Raw genomic sequence first — 21,504 nt, 5'->3', positions numbered from 1 at the left:
TTATGGATCATGGACATTAATTTATCAATATGAGAACTTTCTAAATCCACCCAATTTATCCAGCTGGTTGATTTAGAGGCAGATTGTAAGAAAGGGGAGGGGTTTAAATACTAAATGATTGAAGAAGTCTAATATACATCACTAGGGAAAAGTCCGTTCTTTAACCAAAAGATTGAGTTCTATTGCAAGATGAGACCTAGTATAACATGCCTCTTTACAAAGATTTCATTTATCCATTACGGAAAATATATATTCACACATGCAAACATGGGACAAAGGCAGGTTTGAGGTTTCAATTCCATTTATGTTACGAACTTCCCTTTAATTCAGGTTTAATACATTTACACCAATCCTCATTTAAAAACATTCCACTTTATTCAAAGCTTGAGCAGATCCCTGTTCCTTTTGCTTGACTTTCTGATGCCTCCTTTTCTAACAGCACTGAATGAATGAAAGCGAACTCTGTGGACAGTTCTTAATCAGTATCTTCACTCACTGAAAAAACAACAACAACCCAAGATGAAAGGAGTCATGTATTCTCACACTTGCACATACTGAGACTTCAACAAGGTTAAAATGGTCGGTGAATATGTCTAAGCAAAACATAATGAGGCTCTTTGTAGCCAATTGTAGTCTTTGCACATTGGTTAAAGCGTTTACACATGGAATAAAAGGTCTGGCCTACACAGAGTTATTTGAGTGCAGAGATTATGGCATAATATGAGTGTATGTGACATGGCTGTGAGGATCATTACTGAAAGATACGGTGGAGACAGGAGTGTGTGTTTGTGTTTGGACAGGTTATTCATGGCAGGGCTTGTATTTTTCTTCTCATTGTCTGGGCTATGTCCTTCAGGTCTGGACGGCTGTCTGTTTCCATTGTAGCTAAAGAACGCTGAAGCTGCTGCCGACTCCTCTCAGAGAGACATTCCCACTGATCGCTCTCTACAAACACAAAACAACAGTCTTTATATACTGAGACGCTTTCCATCCAGCTGTCATGCCTGCAAACTCATCTTTTGGTTTTTTTGTCACGACATACTATTCAAACTGCAAAATTGTTTAAGTCATAGTTCTTTTGGGCATTTTACAGTTTAAGATGTTTCTGTGAACACTGCTGTTGTTTGAAATGTTGCTACCTGAACAATATGTAGTTATATTGAAATATCAAAATGTTCCAAAATAATTTCAAAAACTCCTAAGATGAAAATTTTATCATTTTACTGGTATTTGTTTGCAGGTATGCACTGTAATATGTGTCCTTGATATTTCCGATAAATCATTTTTAACTATCAAAAGGAACTAACGAGTTGGGCATGTTGTCAATCACTACATAAAATCATTTATATTTGTACATTTGAAATAGTTCTTTAATCAGCTATTTTTTATAGAAGTCTGAGCAAATCAATGCTACCTTCAATCCTCTTCAACAGAAGTTCGACTACCGCCAAAGCATCCGTTCTTACTGATGAATAGCTTTTGTTTTCTGTAGAAGAAAAAGAATGATACTCATAAGCTAAGTCTGAATGAAATTTGATCTCAAAAACAACAATTTTAAGTGGAAAATGCAAGAAAGGTTTCTTTGGAAGTCAGTGGTCACCAAAAATACCCTTTTTGTGTGTTCCACAGCAGAAAGCTAGTCATACTGGTTTAGAACGACTTGAGGGTGAGTAAATGGTTCAGTTTTGGGTGACAAATGCCTTTAAATGTTTAGAAATTCATGAGAAACTCCACCTAATGGTATTGCCAGAGCAGAGCAGGTTTCAGACAACATCTCGGTCAGAATAGCAGCGTTCTGATGTTCCTTATCCAGCAGCAACAATCTAAAACACCACACAGTCATGATGGCATTCAAAATCTTTTTTAGGAATTTCACCAACAATTTTACCACTTTTTTTTTTTTACTTTTAAGTACTGTTGTTTCCACAAAGAAATTCAAATATGGTTTAAAAACTGTTTCTATTTAGAATTCTATATATTTCACACAGACAAGGCATTCGTTGGAGATTTTGAGCATGCTCTACCCCTGATAGAAGACCTTCAATGCACGCAGGACTCCCAGTTGCACTCTCCACGTGCTCAACTTCAGTCTATCACACATTAAGCCACAAACCTCATTCTGGAACTGATCTAGAACACAAAACACACTCATTATACATCACTCTGCCACTGTGCGTGTGTGTCAGACTTGTAACCGAGACTTACTCTGTGTATGAATGGTTTTAGGCCAGGCCTTTCCAAGTGTCTCAAATGCACACAGCAGAACTTCTGTCTGTAATTCACGAGCTTTCGCTTCGTCATCGTCGTCATCATGTTTTGGGGAGCTGGCACTTGCTGGCTGATTCTATATAGAAAAATAAATACTGAATCATTAAAAGACTTTCAGGAATATTGTTAGACTTTAACTCAATTGGAATGAAATGTCAAAGCATAAAATAGAGATTTACTGTGAGCATGTAGGGTTTGCTGCACCTTTTTAATGAGAGGAAGCACAATGTCGGTGATTTCCTGGAAACGATCCTCCTGCGTGGATTCCAAGATGTCTGCTGCACTCCGTAAAGCTGCCATTTTATAAACCAGACTCTCCTTCTTACATTCCTTCAGCACCAGATCCAGTACCTCGCTCACCGTCGGCTGACCTGCTGCAGGCTTCTGTAGCTCCACACTACAGACAGAAACACACACATATGAAAAGCTAATGAATGTACATGGGTTTTCTTAACCCAGAATCAGCAAGAAGCTTATCATTTTCTGTTTTCCTGTGAGTTCTGGTTTTCCAGCATGCTCTGCACAACCCACCATAAAAGGCTTAACATAATATTAAGAATCAAAGTTATGTAAACCTCTTAAGGGAAGAAAAAAAACGGCCATATATTTAAAGGAACAGTTCTCCCAAAAATGATTCAGGTCGTCTGAAATATATATGGTGTTTGTTAGTTCCTCTGAACAAATTTACTATATTAAACCACTTGCCCTGTAATGGATCCTCTTAAGTGAATGGGTGCCGTCAAAATGAGAGTCCAAACAGCTGATAAATACACAGTAATCAACAATATTTTTATCAGACTTTTATACTCTTATCCGATGGCACCCATTCACTGCACAGGATCCATTTCTCCAAATCTGTTCTGATGAAGAAACAAACTCATCTCCATGTTAGAGGGCCTGAGAGTGACAACATTATCGGTAAATGTTCATTTTTGAGTGAACTATTCCCCCTAAAGGTTTTTCTCTTTTTGCTAAACATCACAGGTGTTCACAGTAGATTCTAACCTGCATTTAGACACTACAGATCCAACGGCTTTCAACAGCTCTTCCTGTGAAATGATCAATGCAAACACAACAATGAAAGAAATCAGTTTCATCCACTGAGACCATGAGATCATGTTTGTCTGCTTCAGGAGCAAACAGAGTATTATGAATCCTCACCCAGGTGCATAAAGTCTATCCCTCAGCACAGAGCATGTGTTTGAGAAGGAGAGAGTATATTACCTTCCCAGCCCAGGTGCGTCCTGCAAGCCCCTGAAGCAGTGCACTCAACACCATGCCCAGGTGAGGTGCCACCAGCGAGCCGGTTTGTTGCTTAGCAATAGATGCCATGGCAGCGGCACCCTGAGCCTTCATCTTCCAGGACTGAGACTGCAGAGCCCTCTGGGTAATGGCTATGAGCTCCGTCATGTACAACCTGATTCCACCAAAGCTGCCTAAAAACACAGAATACAAAACAGAATGTTAAACTGGGAGAAACGTGTTCATTAATGAGTTCATAATTAGTAGTTCACTACTGTTTGGAGTCAGTGTGATTATTTTTTTATTTTATTTTTTAAGAAATTAATACTTTTATTCTACAAGGATACTTCAAAGGGGTCTGTCTTTTTATTATTTTGTATTGTTCTCTGAGGTCGATTTATAATGTTATCAAGATTTTCACCTAGAATAACATCATAAATGGGAGAAAATAGGCTATTTTCTGTCCTGTTTTGACACATCTCATCAGAACGCTATGTTTTAATAGATGAGGGGGATTGTAGACTCGGAAGTAAACACCTACTGCTATGATTGGTTAACAGTTGTGTATGTTTGTCAGCCTAAATTCTCCATTGAGGCATGCTGCTGTGTTTAAAAACTTAGGTGAGCACAAGCACAAAAACGGCTTAGGTGAGCACAAGAGACTTATCTCAGTTTCAAAAGTCAATTTTAAATAGATATGAAAAAATCTAAATATATAAACTTTTAATGTCAAACATAGCAATATGGCTAGGTTACAAAAAATTTAACAAATTGTCAATGATTTCTATGTGCTTGTTTATGTACTGACTGATCCATCCACATCTCATCATTTGTATGAGAGCATTAATATGTGTTTGAACAAATTTCAGAAAAAAATACTGTAACAGAGCTGTTACGTTTTGATTATTTACGTTACTGTTCAAACTGTCCATTTCAATGAATCAATTTACACCTCATAATGACTCATCTGCATCAGAACACAAAGATGGTCCAAGAAAGTGCTATTATTTTTTTTTTTTTAAATAACAGCCTAGTTTAAAATGAAATATTTACAAACCCAATGAAAAAAAAGGTAAAGGGTTAAATGACTTTTAGGTCATTAAAAATCTTATGAATGAATCTCCAAAACGACCTTTTCTCCCCCAAGGGTTGTGCATCTTAACCTACCCGGTACGTGTTCCTGCCAGACCTCAGACCACAGGTTGGCCTCGGCGCTCTCTCCCTTCTCTTCCTCGGGCTCCTGATGCATGGCCAGAAAAGCCAGCGGGAGAGCCACTCCAGCGTGAGCCTTCAACACATCAGGACTGTAGTGACTGATGGCATGAACCACCAGACAACATGAGGACCTGTACAGTGCCTCTGAGGATTACAGAAAACACTTCAGAAATCCGAGAATCGAGAGCACAAGGGTTTACACGATTCTTATTATTCAAGAGAAAAATCCTCTTCATTAAATGAACGGTTCTCCCATAAATGAAAATGGGGGCATCGTTAACTCATCGTCATGTTATTCCAAAACCTTAAGACTGTCCATTTTTCCATGGAACACAAGAAGACATGTTTTGAAGTGATTTTTAAGCTGCTCTTTTACGTAGCACAAGCCAACTTTATTCTTTAGTGTTCGACCAAAGAAAGTCATGAAAGGACATGAGGGCATTCTTATTTGGGTGAGATATTCCTTCAAATAAAATGTAAGTCCTCCTACCCTCTTTTTCCAGGTACCAGGTATTCAGTTTCTGCAGAAGCTTCTCAACGCTGTTGTCTTTGGCTGTCTGATGGGGAAAACCAAGAGTATTGTTTTGTAGCTCTGTAGTTGCTTTAAGTTCAATTGACAAATGTATGCAGGAGTGTTTTCATACCCTGACCAGATGTCCAATGGCAAAGGCAAACGACTTCTGAATGACACTACTACGGTCATTGATCCCATTTAGGAGTGCACTCATGAGTTTACCTGTGAGACAAGACCAGGAAAAACACATAAGACACCTATATAACTAATAAATGTACAAAAAGAGTAGAATCCCTCTGATCTGTCAGTACATGTTACCTGAATATGGTGTGAGATCTTGAGGACACTGCACTGTCAATGACACAATTACACTGGCACATCCTCCCTACAACAACACATACAACTGTCAGCCTGTGTGTACATGTGTAAGCACAAGTGTATTACAGACAAAAATCGAGCAGGATGTGTACCTTTGTTCCAAGTCCGATTCCACTCTTTAGTAAATCACAAAGTTTTGGAATAAGCTCTCCTAAGACAGACACATCCAAGTGCTGTAGACACTAAAAACACAAACACAGCTCACATAAACATTGCAGTCTAAAAATACACTTGTAAATGTGGCTACATACAAATAGATATGTAGCTAATGCATCCTAAGGATAGACTTAAAATGACGTGTCTTACCATATTAATGGTCTCCATCATAGGAGAGGACTTGGCTGCACTTAACCTTGCGGCATCCATTGCACTCTGCCATAAAAGAAAATGTGAAAACAATGAGTTCGGTCCATTCAGAACGTGAGGTGTCTAACATCTATACAACTAATGCCACCGAAAGGAATAGCAAAAATGACTGTTTTCAAATGCTCTCCATTGGCCATTGTCTGGATAAGCTCAAACTCACTTGGTCTCAAACTCGCACTCATTTGCAAAGCAAAGTAAATTAAGTTAATTCATATTTAAAAAAGTAATTATTATTGTTACATTTAACTACATTTTAAAACAAATAAATTCTATTTTTAAATATGTCATTTATTTGTCAGTTTGGATCATTTTGGATAACGATTAATGTTAATTTTTTTTATTTGTTACATTTAACCACATTTTTAAACATTAATTAAATGCAGAGTTAAAGGCATGTCTATTTATTCATTACAATTTTTTTAATAATAAATGAATAAATATAAACATTGAATAAATAAGAGAATATAAATAACTGATTCCTTCGTTTTTGTTTAAGTGTGTGATGGAGAGACTGCACTCCTCCATCACTTTATTTTACTGTGTTCATACTGTTCTTGTGTATTGGTTATTTCACAATATTTATTTGGGGTTTGCTGTTTAGATTTCCTATTTTAGCAGAGTGGCCTACACGGAAAGCACACACCCGATGGGAAATGATTAATTTTAGTAATTAATGGAAATGTTTATGTCCAATAATCACGTCATTGTAATGAAATGAGACATTAGTTATTTTTCTGTTAAAGGTAGGTTCCAATCAGTAAGAGCAAGAACAACAGACACTACTGTTTTGTTAGAGCTGCATTATAACAAAATTTGAAATTGCCTGATTTTTGATCAAGTTGGGATCATTGTTTCTGTTACTTTCCAGTGAATCTGCTTTGAAGCTAGCTCAGTTGTATGAAGCGCTACATAAACAAAAGTGCCTTGTCTTCTAGTCCTCCATACAAGATGCTCTCAGATCAGCTCACCTTCTCCTGCTCTGTGGCTCTCAGACTCAGGTAGTTGAGCACCTGCGGCTCCAGCACGGTCAGGGCCTCCAGTAGAGCCGGGATGAGTCGAGGAGCGTGAGGCTTTAGACGGCTGCCTGCTGTCTTACTGATCTTCACTAGAGTTTGGATACTAAAACAAAGCAATACTCAAGACCTTTACTCTGAATATAAAGAGATGTATTATGGTTTGTCTGCATGTGGCTGGTCAATGCATGTGTTCTTACCTGAGAGTCCGTACTTCGGTTACGTTGCTGACGATGCCTTTGTCCAGTAGAGTTGGCAACAACACAGCCACGGTCCTCTGAGCAGTTACACCTGTAGATTCGCACATGCGCACACACACCTATTGGACAAACACACACTCGTCAGTAATCTGTAAGAGGGAAATCAATGGAATATCCAGTATTCAGTGCTGCAACTCACTTTACTGAGAGTCTTCAGAGTCAGATCTGCCGCCTTACGAACCGACTCCTACAACAGGAAACAAATGAGACGGTTAAATGAAATCAGCTGTAGATTACAAACATGCACACACAGAACATAAGAAGAAATACAGAAGCCATTTATTAATAACCTTTATATCATCCAGGACCCGAAACAGAGTCTCCCAGATTTCTGACAGGCGGTCGATGATTTCATCTGCCTGCCTTCCACGTATCAGATCGTTCAAAGCCAAGCAGCTGAAAAAAAAAACACAAAAAAAAAGGTACAAATAAAAGGGTCTGAGGATTTGAACCCAATCTAGAAGGGAGGAAATCAAGGCTGTTTCGAGCATATCTAAACAATTTACCTCGACTCCCGCACCCTCCACATGTTACTAGTCAGGCTGGAAATGACATCTTGAAGTATTTCCTGAAAATATTTTTCCACCTGTCAAAAATAAACAAAATATCATTGTAATTAGCAATACTGTGTCCCTGCTATCTTTTAAGCAATGTGATTCTAAGTGGTAATAATATCTTACAATGGTTTTATCCGTGACCAGAGCATCCCAGATGCTAGTCATGGCCTGTCTGATGGCCAGGTTGGGATCAAACTGATATCTATAGAGGCGGGGAACCAGTTGAGGCAGGAAAGGAGCCAGCTGCTCACCTGCTTTAGCTGCAATAATGTTAAACCCAAATGCTGCCCCCTACAGTACAGGAAGAGTCAACGATCACTGCATGCCACTGAAAAAGCTCTAAGTTACCAAGCTATAAACAATCACATCACAGTTAATATAGTTTACCTTTCTGGAATTCCACATGGCATGGTGATTGGCAAGATTCATGAACTTATAAACAAGATCCGGTTGGTTTAGATCACTAGCCAGTGCACAGAGCTCCTTGTAGGTTGAGAGTCCTTGTCTACCGAAGCAAACGATCACAACAATATATGATAAAAGGAAAACATCTATTCCTGTAATCTCATAAAAAATTGCATTCTCAAATCTGTGAAGTCCTACTCCATGAAATGTTTCTAAAGCATCTGAAATATAAGAAGTACCCACCCGTCAGGTGCTTTACCAAGGGACCCCCCCTGGAAGACTTCAGTGTCCTCTGAGACGGTATGCTTGGCTCTGAAAACACAAAATCTCAAAGCTAACAAAATAGTCAGGAGCGAATCATACACATTGCAATGTATCCAAGTGCCCAAGATGTATTATTCTGTGATGTAGCTAATTAAAAAAAAAAAAGTATAGAAGCCTATATTAAATTAAAAATTAAATGTATGCATTTAGCAGATGCTTTTATCCAAAGCGACTTACAGTGCATTCAGGCTATCAATTTTTTACCTATCATGTGTTCCCGGGGAATCGAACCCCCAACCTCTACCAATTGAGCTACAGGAACACTATAATGAGTTATTGCCCTTATTCAGGGGATTGGTAAGTCTTCGTAATGCAATTTATGATAAATCATACTCCACAATAATGAAAGCAATACCAGAAACAATCTGGTTTATTAATACCTTTTACCAGTCATAAGAGTTTCCACAAGGGTTGACACCAATTCCTGTTGATCCTGTTCTCCACCAAGCTCATAAACCATCCCGAGTCCTTTAGATGCCACATCTTGGCTGAGTTCTACACACACAGATCATAACTATAAATCATGCCCACAAGCTCCCCAACTTTAGAGACTGTGGAAATGTAAGGTGACCTTTTAAAAGAGCAGTATCATTAAGAAGCAGTATGTCACTCACCATCTGGATCAGACAAGACAGAGATAAAGGCTGTCTGTATCTCTTTCAGATGAGACTGTCACAGACAAAGAGGGAACAGATGCTTTGTAATGCCAATGTTTTTTTGCATGTGTGAATGAGACTAGGAGTGCACCGTGGGTGTATTCACCTGGATTTCTTTGTGATGGTTGAGTCTCTTGACTAGAGACAGGAGCCATATGCAGGCAGCCTGCCGAACATGAGGGTTGGCACTTAATATATATTTGGACAAGACAGAGTTCAACACCCAGGGCACAATATCATTATTCTTCACATCTGAAAAAAAGGATGAGAGAAATTGCTTAACTGCACAACTCAGAATCAGCGCTTGTCCAAAAGTCATGTGTGCACATGTAAGACAAGTGTGAAAAAGATTCCCCTTGTGTGTTCGAGCCCCAGTTCTGTCTCTCTATCTCTCACACACATACTTACCATCAGGCGGGCAGTATTGGTCTTCTGTGCATGTCCACACATCTCGGGCAGCTCCCGAGCAGCTTCCTATAGCAGCATTAGTTAAAGCCTCTCCTACTGTAAACTGCAGCTCCACCTGCTTGGCCTAGAGAAAGCCACAACATTTAACAATAAAGAAAATGTGAAGAAATGGCCACATCATTTTTTATGTTTCTTGACAAAACTAAGGCTATCGATTAGGTGTGATTAATTATGTGTCCTTCTGAATGCACCCTTGTGTTGCTTTGACTTGTTGATTACACAAACAAAATATTTAGCGTACTGTCTCTGGAAAAATTAACAGTGGTTAATTAGCATTATTTAAGTATTGTAGATGTTGTTAATAAGTTTCCTAAATATCCACAATATACAGTAAGAGCACACTGTTTATGTGTCGATTAGATGCATACATCTGTGTTTGTTACTAAAGCAACAGTAGATCAAACAATCAATAAAAAAAATAAAAATAAAAAAATGTCTTAGTTTATAAACAAATCAGCCTAATGAACAAATTGCTTGCTCATTAAGACAGTGACTTTTTGCCACTTAATGGTCGTTTTATTTACATATTTAGAGTATAATTTAATTTCATTTTTTGTAAAAAAATAAATAAATAAATACATTTATAATTCACTTTTTTATATGTTGAATCAATATTTATTTTTTTAAAGTTGCATTTGTCATGTCTATTCAATGCTTTTCTCATTTAACACAATAATGACTTTAAATTATCTTTTGGGAGATGATTTATCAGCCAGAATTTATGAATGTTTAATTTGCTATTAATTAATAGGCACATCATTTAATTAATTATACGTATTTTCCGGACTATAACTCACACTTTATTTTCATAGTTTGGCTGGTCCTGCGACTTATAATCAGGTGCGACTTATTTATCAAAATTAATTTGACATGAACCAAGAGAAATTAACTAACAGAAAACATTACCGTCTACAGCTGCAAGAGGGCGCTCTATGCTGCCAGAGATGCTGCTCACAAAGACAGTAAAAGAAATGGACACAGCGACCCCATTGGAACTAAATTGAGACAAGTGAAGCCCGTTTTTAGATGAGTCTTTATTCATTAAGATCTGTCTGACAGATGTACATCTTCTAGTAGCTGTGCGTGCAAACTGCCATTGTTAATCTTGCAGAGACGGCGAGCTTGAGCGGGGAGTTCTTTGGCGTGAGTGAGCAGGAGTAAGTATTCTGATTAATTATGTTGTATAGTATTTTAAAATGTAACGCCAGTACGCCATATTAAGTTAATTGCCTGTGAGCTTCTCCTCCTGTCTGTACGGTAATGCGACAGAGAGCCGAGTGGTTATGACGCAATCGTTAGCCTATTTTTACAAAAACTGTTTCTACGGGGTCATAATGAAACATAGAAGGTAATGAAGCCCTTTATAAATTGTCATGTATCTTTAGAAATAAATAATGGACAAATGGAGTCTTTAAACGCCTCAGATGTAAAGTTATTCGCTGTCAAAGTGACGGCAAAATGAATGGGAGTCAATGGGATGCTAACGCAAGTTAAGTTCTGCTACAAGATGGCGGAACGCAGCCAACTTCAACTTCCGGTCGACTTCCTTCCCACCTGGCTGCTCACTGCTCCTGTAGTTTACACTGAAAACATAGAGCGCCCTCTCGCGGTTGGAGATGGTAATGTATTCTCTAGGTTCTTGGTTCTAAATAAATGCGACTTATAGTTCAGTGCGACTTATATATGTTTTTTTCCTCGTCATGACGTATTTTTGGACTGATGCGACTTATACACAAGTGCGACTTATAGTCCGAAAAATCCGGTAGATTACACATTTTAATCACTTGGCAGCCCTAGAAAAACACACATTATATGTACACAGTAAATAATATGTTATGCTGGGTACACACCAAAATATTTTTTACATCTTATAAGATTTTCAAAATGTGATAGACCACAAACATGAGGATAAAAAAATGAGGATATAGGAGTTTTGCTCCTATAGTGTGTTGTGTGCCATGATGTGACAGACATCACACCACACACGAACAGATTTTCAACCGGAGTCTCGACTGTGAACACAGGAAATCTCGCAAAAGAAGTTATAAATATCAACATCATTTCTATTGGCTTCTTCATGAGACATCACATTACCTCTACTGAATCCATGAGGCCCTGCAGGATTTTCTTCTGGTGTGGGAATTCATCATCTCCCACCGGCAGAAACCCAAGAGTCTGGATGGCACGTTCTTTCATCTGACAACACAAAGAGCAGACAATCAGTATCACAAACGTGAAAAAAAAAAAAAAACATTTCATTGAGGAAACAGTGTGAAACCTGATCTGGACAGAAGCTCTTATTTGGATGAAGAATGCACACATCAATAATACTGTCACAAATCATTCACGGAGTGTGTGTTTTGTTTTACCTTGCCAGTCTCTTTTCCAGATGGGATCCTGGCAAGCAGGTTATCCACTAGACTGAGTTTAGTGAAGCCGTTTCCATCAGCTGGAATCAGCAACGCGCTGTTACGCCCAATCTCTCCCAACGCGGTCACAGCAGCAACAGTCAACAGAGGAGACTCGCTACCCAGAAATGAACCTGCAAGACCAACACATTGCTAGCTGTTAGTGTATATATTTATGTTTTTGCTGCAATAGTTAACAAATGAAACCAAGTTCATTGTGTTATTTAAGAGCGTCCCAATATCAAGTGTCGTGTTTGAAACTCTTTATGAAAAGCTGCATACCGATGGTTTTTGTGGCCATAGCAATTATTTCCTCATTTTCTTTGGGAGTGGGTTCAGTAGGCATAAGGCTCCGCCTCTTATTCATGTATCTGCCCACCATGTAGCCCAGAGCCAAGATGGCACCATGCTGAGTCTCAGGACTCTAAATGTAAAAAAAAATTCATTTCTAAAAATGAGATAATTTCTCAATTAAAAAAAAAAAAAAAAGTACACTATTTTAAACATACATGTATGTCTTTAGTTGTCTTAATCAGGTTTTGTACAGCAGTTCTAAGCTCATTTCCAGACATAGTAGAGACAACCACGGCGTACAGTTGTGCTGCCAATTCACGCATGTCTTCTTTATTTGTGTTCATGAGACCCTGCAAAACAAGCATGATTAATTAACCAAATTACAGTTTTTAGTCAGACATACTTCTAGTCTTCATTCTAGAGGATATAATATAATACACACATAGTTTGGGATCATTAAGATCAATTTTAATGCTTTTGAAAATATTCTTCAGTGCCACATGATACTTCAGAAATTATTATATTATATGATGCTACTTAATATTTTTGTGCTACTTTTTTTTTTTTTTTGTTTCTTTGATGAACAAAAACTTTAAAAGAACATGAATCTTACATTAAAAAGTCTTTACTGTCACTTATGATCAAATTAAAGAAAAATTATAGTGACACCAAACCTTTTAATGGTAATATAATATAATGCAATATAATATTTACTTTAATCCAGTCGATTTTGTCAACAAAGTTGGGGGTAAGTTTCTCTGGGCACACAGAGACCACTTCCAAAAGACAGTACATCACTGGGATACCTGTATTAATGAATCATATCACAACATCAGATCACAACAAATCAAATCTACAATAATCCATATGTTCTACATATTACACATAGGCATTAACCATATTCCATAAATGTAGTAATGCCAGTTTTAGATTTAAATTAGTTTACAGTTTATATTTGTAAACTCCTCACCCCCTACAGCTGACAGCAGCTGTTGCAGTAAGTCCATGTAGATGTGAACTGGACTGGTCTCTCCTCCTTTAGTGGCTGAGGAAGGAGAAGCTTCATTGGACAGTAATGATTGAACATAGCGTCCGATAAGAGGAGCATCATCCTGCATGTCTATCAGGCTCTGAGTTAAGTATGTGGCACCAGCACTACAAGCTAAACACATTCTCAGATAAAGAACTATCTGTAGAAACAAAAGAGTGATAAAGAGATGCATTTGTTCAAGAAAAAACACATGTGGCATGTTTATTTATTAAATAAAATTTTGAAAGAATTCTTAAAGGGACAGCTCATGCAAAAATCACCCTCCACTTGTTCAACAAAACAGCTGGCGGTAGCCATTGACTTCCAATAGGGCTGTTTTTTCACTACTATTGGGGCCACAAATTCATGATAACATATCGTTATATATATATAAAGAAATCTTAAGAAATAAAAATAAACAAATAAATAAATCATGCTTTCTGTCAAATTCATAATCCCCCTCCCCTTTTGACTAATGAATAACAACATTGCATACCGAAAGAACAATTAAACTAAACAGAAAAGACTGCTAACCATTTCTAGTTGACTTCAGCATCAGAGTGCAACTATTTTTTTGAATATAATTTTTACTCCAAACAAGTGTTTTAAATAACTTCCTTCTGTGAACTGATTCTCATCACAGAAATATTATTTTAAAGTATTCCATACAGTGCCGATTAGCATTACTTTATTAATACATATCCTTATTAAAATAATGTATATTATTGCAACACCCCTAATTAAAATGATAACGATAGTTCATTACCCCTAACTTCGATAGTATGAAAAAAAAAATGCTATGGAATTCAATGGCTACCGTCATCTGTCTGATTGTAAACATTCTTTAAAAGTTTTTTTTGTGTTTAGCAGAAGAAAGAAACTCATGCAGGTTTGGAACAAGTGTAGGGTGAGTAAACAATGACAATTTTTTTTTTTTTTTTTGCATGAACTATCCCTTTAAGTCTAAAGGTTACTTTACCTCTCCGAATGTGGCAGGATTAAAAGGCAAAGTGGAAGTACCAACAATATATTTGGCAGGAGTCTTCAATCTCTGTGCAGCCTATGACACAAAACAACAAAGGGTCAGCCAGCCTCTAGATTACTTGGATTTAAATATTTGCATTTAGCATCAGAACAAACCTGAGACCCATTTTGGGTCATGACACATCAGCTATAATTCAGTAACAACAAATTGAAACACCTCACCTTTTCATGGATGAAGCTGACCATCTCAGGGAATGACGGCATGGGCCTTGATCCCTCTCTCTCTGTCTTCATAGAGGGGTGAGACCGAAGGGCTCGCCGAGCATCCCCAGACACCTCCTCACGACTAAAAACACAGGCCATATGATGTTAATCTTTCAAGACAATGCTTAATTGAAAACTTGAAAGAACTCCAGGAAGTGTAAGTATATACTCACGGATCTCCTGCAGCCAGCAGTAAGAGATATCTAGAGGCGACGTGATCAGGAGCAAACACCGTGATGGCAAATTTCATCGCTATCTGACGCACCTGTACCTCCGGCTAACACAAAACCATAAGCAACAAAACATTACACACTACCTTTATATTTAATCTTAAACTTAAATGATACAACAAGGTATTTAACCCAACTCTGAGTCTAAGTGGGTTATTTCATATTTATTGTCGAGACGTTTGTTTGTTTATTTTTCCTACGTGCTTGTAATAATAATACTAACAAACCTTTGTGATATATGCCGCAACAAGTGCTTCCATTAGGTTCAGAAGCGCCCCTTGAAGATTTACATACGCTCCCACCATCATCGACAAGGCCTCCTGTATGGCCAGTCGTACATCAGCATCCTCCTGTTTTCATTGAGAGAAACCAGGTTAAGATTTTACAACAGGTCATTAAGTAATAATTACTGTATAAAATGAGTATTAAACAAACCTTGCACATGGACTCGAAAAACTGCTGTACCAATGCAATGTCTTTTGTGAAAAGCTGAGGCATTCGACTATTATAGCAAAGGAAAAAAGGATTCAATTTATAGGATTTTTTGTTACATAAAATAATATTAAATGAATAATCTTAAAATATATTGTTTGCTACATTTGCTCATCGTAAAAGGTTAATATTACCTGGAAAGTTTTCCAACAGCTGAGTAGGCCATACATAGTAGTTTGGGGTCCTTATAAAAAAATAATAAATTATGGTAATTTTGACGGTTACTTCTGAAAAACACTACATTTGACTTACAACTAAAGCATACATTGTTTAGCAAGGATTCATACCTCTTTATATTCATTAATAAGCTTGGTAAGACCATTCAGCAGCATCAAACCCAAAGGTTTGTTGCTATCGGGGCACCTTCAGAGTAAAACACAATTATTATCACCTCAGACAGACCATGCAAATTCATACAAAATAAACTAGGAAGCCTCAAAAATGCTTTGTATTGCAGTAAATGTGATTTTCCATATGATTTACACTTACACCGTACAGATATGATGTACAAACTGCAGAGTGAGGGACAAGAGTTTGTTGTTGGTGTTTGCTCCAAAAAGTCCATCATAAACAACCTAAACAAACAGACAATCACCGTTACGAACAGGTTCTGACTTACTGCTCTCCTGCCTCGATTCATTTCTCTTTTAACATGCATCTCAGCTGCATTCACTTTCTTTAAATCCATCATTCTCTCTCTGACCTGTATGTTAGCAGGAAAGCACTCAGCAGCCAGTCTGGAGCGGAGAAGATGAGGCAGAATCTTCATCTTGACTCTGGTGCTGACCGGCTCATGCTTCAGCTCCTGTTTCACTGTGGCACCCTGAATAAACACACAAACACCTTATGTAGTGTATGTAAGTGAATATGTAAATAATAACGTTTTAGACCGACCGTGTGTTACATATACTTACTTTACTTTTGAGTGGAATATCACCCAGGTAAACTTTATACAACTTGTTGATGATGAGTGGATTGTTCCAGTCGATAATGCTGCAGTACAAAACATGACACAAGAGATGAGTTTCGATATCAAGACCTCATGGTTTAACTTGAGAACCTCACCTCTGCTTGCTCTTTAGTTCCAGATCAGCGGCTGTGGCGACACTGTGCCTGGTGTCACTTGAAGCCACAACTAAGTGAATGACTGATTCAACCTCAGGCACCTGCACTGCCTCTATAAACTTCACAATTCCCAGTTTACACTGCAAACACAATAACGCAGCGGTTACTCAGAAAGAATCAAGACAACAAGAGTAAAACGGTTATTCCAATTAAAGGGACAGGTTGTAGGACCTGACACTAGAGGGCGCACTACCAAAACAATAACAATCGCGTGGTTTGTTGACGCTAAGAAGGAGTGTGGAATGATGGGATGCGTTGTCTTCTACCCAACCGCTGACGGTGATCAATCAGACGGAAAGATAAATCACGGATTTAACACGAGTTCAACGATTTACGTGAGTAGATAACATACAAAGTCAATGCAAAGACGCGATCAGACTATGGATCAGATGCGTCATCGCACGGGTCTAGAGACGTTCGGCATGTATACCTCAATATACTGATCTTGTTGATCGTTATAATAGCATACGTTTTCTGTAAAGATACGAATCAAAACAACTCACCTGTCGATTAAAACAAGCTACATCGGTATCTCTTCCTAGTTGAAGAGTGTCGCGAAGCTACTTCCACATTTGTCTACGCGGCACTGTTGTCACGTGGTTTCTACGTCAGTAAAGGCGGTAACAAAGGGTAACTAACGTTCATTGACAGGCGACTACATTGTCCCTGTGTCACTGTTAAGAATGGGAATTTTCTCATGTTTTACAAGTACTTGAAAACATTAGAGATATTGTTAGTAATCAGCTGGACAAAATATATAACACCTACCTAGTGGTTGTTGGATATTTTACTGCAAATATCTTACAAATTGTACCTTTAATTCATTCTCTAGACAATTTAAGGTGTAGACGGAATGGAGGCGATATATCTCCCATTAAAAACAGCAAATATCCTCCAACACATTTTCTTGCAACCTCACCTGCTCCAGTTGCTCTGGGCTCCACTGAGCTTCTCCAATGACTCTTTTAACTGCATAAACACTCATTCCTGGAGGAGGCTGAGGGAGACCTTGTGCTGCCACGGCTCCGGTTCCAGATCCCCCTTGTGGAGACGAAGGGGCCGGACGACTTGGAGGCTCATTTAACACAAACCTTGATATAATTTGAGAGATAGAGTTAAAGAGATTACAGTATTACCATAACCAGGCACAACCTGTTGTACACATCTACTTGACATACCCATAAGGCATCAGAAGAACATCAAGCATGAACTCTAAGAGCAGATGTACAGTTTTGGGTCTCTCCGTCAGGACAAATGGGGAAGCTTTAGATGGCTCTGATGGATACTTCATATGATACAGTGTAGGGATCAGCAGGTGCATTAGACTAGAGAGAGAGAAGAGACAGACTTAAATTTGTTTGACTTCAATATTGTTTTTGAAACAATGCAAAAGTTCTATTTCAAATAAATGCTGCTATTTTGAACTTTCTAATCATTAAAGAATCCAGAATTCAGAAAAAATAAGTAAGTAGCAAAACGGTTTTCACTACTGATAATAATCAGAAATGTTTCTTGAGCAGCAAATCAGTATATGAGAATGAGCTCTGAAGGATCATGTGACACTGAAGACTGGAGAGATGATGCTGAAAATACATCTTTGCATCACAGGAATAAATAACATTTTACAATATATAAAAAAGAAAACGGTTATTAGAAATTGTGATAATAGTTCATAATATTACTATTTTTACTTTTGTATTTTTAGTTAAGTAAATGCAGCGTTGGTGAGCATTAAAAAATAAATAAAAAATCATACCAATCACAACATTTTAAACAGCAGTGTGTATTATTAATAATAAAGATTTTTTTAAATTTCAAATTTTTTAAATATATTATACATGTGTTAATAACCAGTTCTAATAATAAAAATAATGCTGAAAACGAACCTGTCCTGTTGGGGCTGTGGTTTGCCTTCCATTGCTGTGAGGAGAGTAGGTGCGAGCTCACACTGTTTGGAGACCTCCAGCCTAGGATAGCCCATTTTTATGTAGATGATAGTGAAGTTCTGCGAGCACAGACACAGTAAGCCATTACAATCAAGTTCTAGCTGTATAATGAATAAGGGAATACACAACCTTGGCATAAATAACACGTCCCGTCTCAAGATAAATCACATCGAGTATAGACAGTGGGGATTGTGAAATGATCATACCGTGACAAAAGATGCAGCAGCAGGGTCCTGATACTGAACCAACAATGTCTCTACAGGAAGCTGAATCTTGGGTCGACTCTTTATCCTTTTGTTCAGGTGTACCAACAACTCCATAACCTGAAGAGGACAATCATAAAATACAGATTTTTTATAGATCTTTTTTTTTTTTATTACTCTCATTGGTGCTACTTTTGGACTATGAATCCCTAGAAAAGTGAGCTTAACAGTGTAAAAAGTATGTTTTGAACTTGCATCTCTTATATACATTTTGCATTAAGAATGTTAACTACATAACATTTTCCCATATTGTATTCTGCATATGTGAATCCTTTACAACAGTGTCTGTATGATGTTGAGACCCATCAGGAATTCAATAAAAGTATTTTTATTTTTGTTCTCCACAAAACTGAAAATCCTGATTCTCCTCTTAACTTTGTTTTTCTCACATACTTACTTTCTTGCGAACCCCCTCTTGCACACTGGATAGTTTGAGGAGGACAGGGGGCAGGAATTTGGATATAATATCATGCAACTGCTCATCTGTTTCTGCATGACCCAAACGTAAAAACACACGCTCTAACTGGTCTATAATGGGGGAAAAAAAGAGAAAGCATTAAAGTACGTGACAGACGGAGTGTTCAAAATAAAAAGCACTAACTTGTATTTTTTCATATTGATTTGAATGAAGAAAAAAAAATGATCACAGGTTAATTGCAAGAAGTCTGATCTTTAATAAAACGATTTATTAAAGAGACACTACTGCAATGCATCTAACGTATGTCTCTGGCATGAGTGCATTTCAGTAGCTCTCTAAACAAAACAATTTAACATAAAATATTTAACAAACATGCAATGAACAACACAAAATAAGACTAACTATAAATGCAGAAAAACTGTAAATACAGGCACTCTAAGCGCTAACGTTAGATGTTTAGCATGTGACCAGAATAGCCTCGCTGCTGCTAACCATAGTTAACGTTTATTACAAATATACTTATTTCTCACGCTGTCAGTAAATGACAACCAGGCCTCGACCACTATGGCATTTAGATGCCGCAAATGTCGCGGTAAATAGAGGTTGTAGTGTCCTGTAATTGAGACAAACCTCAAAAGAGGTACTTTCATTTCAGAGCATGACTGAGCATTGGGCCTCTGTAAGAAAATAACTAGATGCCGAACTGATATTCACTTTACACATATTTATTTATGTAACTACAAGCAATAAAAACACACACAGCACGGACTCTCATTAGAGTGACAAATAATGAAGAAGACATTGAAAACAAGCACGCGGCATTGAAGAAATAATACATGTACAATGATTTAAACTTACTGAGCTCGTCCTGTGCGGCCATGTTTGAAGTGAAGTCACGAGCACTGCCCCCCTCTCTCTCTCTCTCTCTCTCTCTCTCTCTCTCTCTCTCTCAATTTTCTGTTTAGCTGCATTTTTTACAATTAATATTACAAAATCAGATTCGCTTCATACAATAAAAAATGGTACAAAGCAAATAAATAGTTGTCTAAATTTAAAATAAAATAAACAACCCTAACAAAGGATATGCGTTAATTACGCAATAGGCTATATTTATTATTCAATAACTTAAAAAAAAGTTTAACCCTATAAAGCATACGCATCATATTAGATGATATCAAATGATCAATATCAACAAAACTTTGTTAAATGTAAGAGTAACTTTTCTACTGCTGCTTTAAATATTTCACCTTGATATTTCATATCAAGAACAATATAATTTTAAAGAGCATTTAATGAAAGTAAAGCAACTTGTAGTTGAGAAACTTGTATTTAAAATATAACTTGAGAAACTTGTATTTCTCAGTAATATTGCATTGCATTATGCGTTTTGAGGTTTGATCATAAAATTATATTTAATCTTACTAAAAACATATTTTTTGGGAGATACAAAGGGACAACGGATATTTATTTGCATGTTAAGTATTCTGATACTATTATACAAAAAAAAAAAAAAATTTGATGTACATTATAAGCTATCATACTTATTATCTCATTAATTGCATATTTTACCTCAGTTTGTGTGCCTCTGAATAAATCATAAAAGCCTGATGTGTCAAATACATGACAAAACATGAAACCCTTATGAAAACTTTTTTCCTAAATACATGTTTGAGTTTCAAAACTGTTTTATTCAAAATATGATATTTTTCTATCATAAGTCAGGCTTTACATGTGTTGCTTTTCACACTTTTTTTTACTCCAGTAATATCCAGTTACAGCATTGTACAACAACAATAATAAAATAATAATAATAATAATACAATTTCAAAAAATCTGAAAACAGCCAGAACTGTGGCTTTGTGTGACTTTTACTTAATGACCTTTCTAAAATTATGCACATTTGCTAATTTTCTTTACATCTGTCTTTAAGAGAAATAAAATTAATATTTAATTGTATGTAATTTACGTTGTAGAACAAAGCAGAACACTGGTCTATGACTAAGCTATTCATGTTCTCGTTGTTTAATTTTGTTAAAGTTTTATCCCCCCAAATTTTTCATTTCTGTAACTTTTATTGTACTCATAAAATGTGCAGTTCACTCACATTTTTATCAAAATTCTTTTAAAAACAACAAATTATGTCGAGATTTACTGCAACGCACCTCAAACGGACAAGGACTTTTAATTTGAATGAGAAACGTATTTCATTTCCTGTGCATTCAGTAATTGGAGATATTTAATAAGATAATTTCACTTGTGAAATACATTTAGGACAGTGTTTATTTGCCGAATTTTTAACAAACGTGGAAGTGTAGAAAACTTAAAAAATAACACTAATACACTAATCATCTGAGAGCCCCTACAAGTCTAACGTAGTTTCCTAT

The 21,504-nt window shown here is 37.0% G+C and overlaps 1 protein-coding gene across 1 annotated transcript; it reads right to left on the bottom strand.

Moving 5' to 3' along the window:
- Positions 1 to 283: 283 nt before the first annotated feature.
- LOC127962691 (proteasome adapter and scaffold protein ECM29) lies at positions 284 to 20,065 on the bottom strand. The gene is made up of 49 exons (XM_052562377.1): positions 19,979 to 20,065; positions 19,100 to 19,230; positions 18,646 to 18,762; positions 18,380 to 18,498; positions 17,672 to 17,818; positions 17,413 to 17,584; positions 16,434 to 16,573; positions 16,283 to 16,361; positions 16,072 to 16,191; positions 15,858 to 15,943; positions 15,656 to 15,731; positions 15,503 to 15,552; positions 15,312 to 15,378; positions 15,104 to 15,226; positions 14,820 to 14,923; positions 14,605 to 14,728; positions 14,378 to 14,458; positions 13,339 to 13,558; positions 13,083 to 13,174; positions 12,584 to 12,718; positions 12,357 to 12,498; positions 12,036 to 12,208; positions 11,761 to 11,862; positions 9,607 to 9,730; positions 9,305 to 9,450; positions 9,157 to 9,211; positions 8,923 to 9,037; positions 8,462 to 8,530; positions 8,201 to 8,318; positions 7,937 to 8,104; positions 7,763 to 7,842; positions 7,547 to 7,652; positions 7,396 to 7,443; positions 7,197 to 7,315; positions 6,952 to 7,102; positions 5,924 to 5,989; positions 5,710 to 5,799; positions 5,558 to 5,624; positions 5,370 to 5,461; positions 5,216 to 5,282; positions 4,678 to 4,869; positions 3,493 to 3,704; positions 3,274 to 3,317; positions 2,473 to 2,665; positions 2,206 to 2,344; positions 2,025 to 2,130; positions 1,735 to 1,823; positions 1,415 to 1,486; positions 284 to 945 (listed from the first exon to the last, which is right to left on the bottom strand). The coding sequence occupies exons 1-49, from the start codon at positions 19,998 to 20,000 to the stop codon at positions 806 to 808; spliced, it is 5,490 nt and encodes a 1,829-aa protein (XP_052418337.1). The 5' UTR covers positions 20,001 to 20,065; the 3' UTR covers positions 284 to 805.
- Between the last annotated feature and the right edge of the window lie 1,439 nt (positions 20,066 to 21,504).

This window comes from Carassius gibelio, chromosome A1, assembly GCF_023724105.1.
Source record: "Carassius gibelio isolate Cgi1373 ecotype wild population from Czech Republic chromosome A1, carGib1.2-hapl.c, whole genome shotgun sequence".
Classification (NCBI taxonomy): domain Eukaryota; kingdom Metazoa; phylum Chordata; class Actinopteri; order Cypriniformes; family Cyprinidae; genus Carassius; species Carassius gibelio.
The sequence above is the reverse complement of the archived record's forward strand: the minus strand, read 5'-3'. Positions and strand labels throughout refer to the sequence as shown.

Bases quoted from the DNA above. Each gene is read 5' to 3' on its own strand.
- LOC127962691 (XM_052562377.1), bottom strand. From the start codon at position 20,000: ATGGCCGCACAGGACGAGCTCA. The intron at 15,732-15,857 runs GTAAGTGTAAAT...TTTACTCTGAAG, and splicing joins GTACATCATATCTGTACGGT to GTGCCCCGATAGCAACAAAC. The intron at 13,175-13,338 runs GTGAGGAGTTTA...TCATTAATACAG, and splicing joins GCTGCTGTCAGCTGTAGGGG to GTATCCCAGTGATGTACTGT.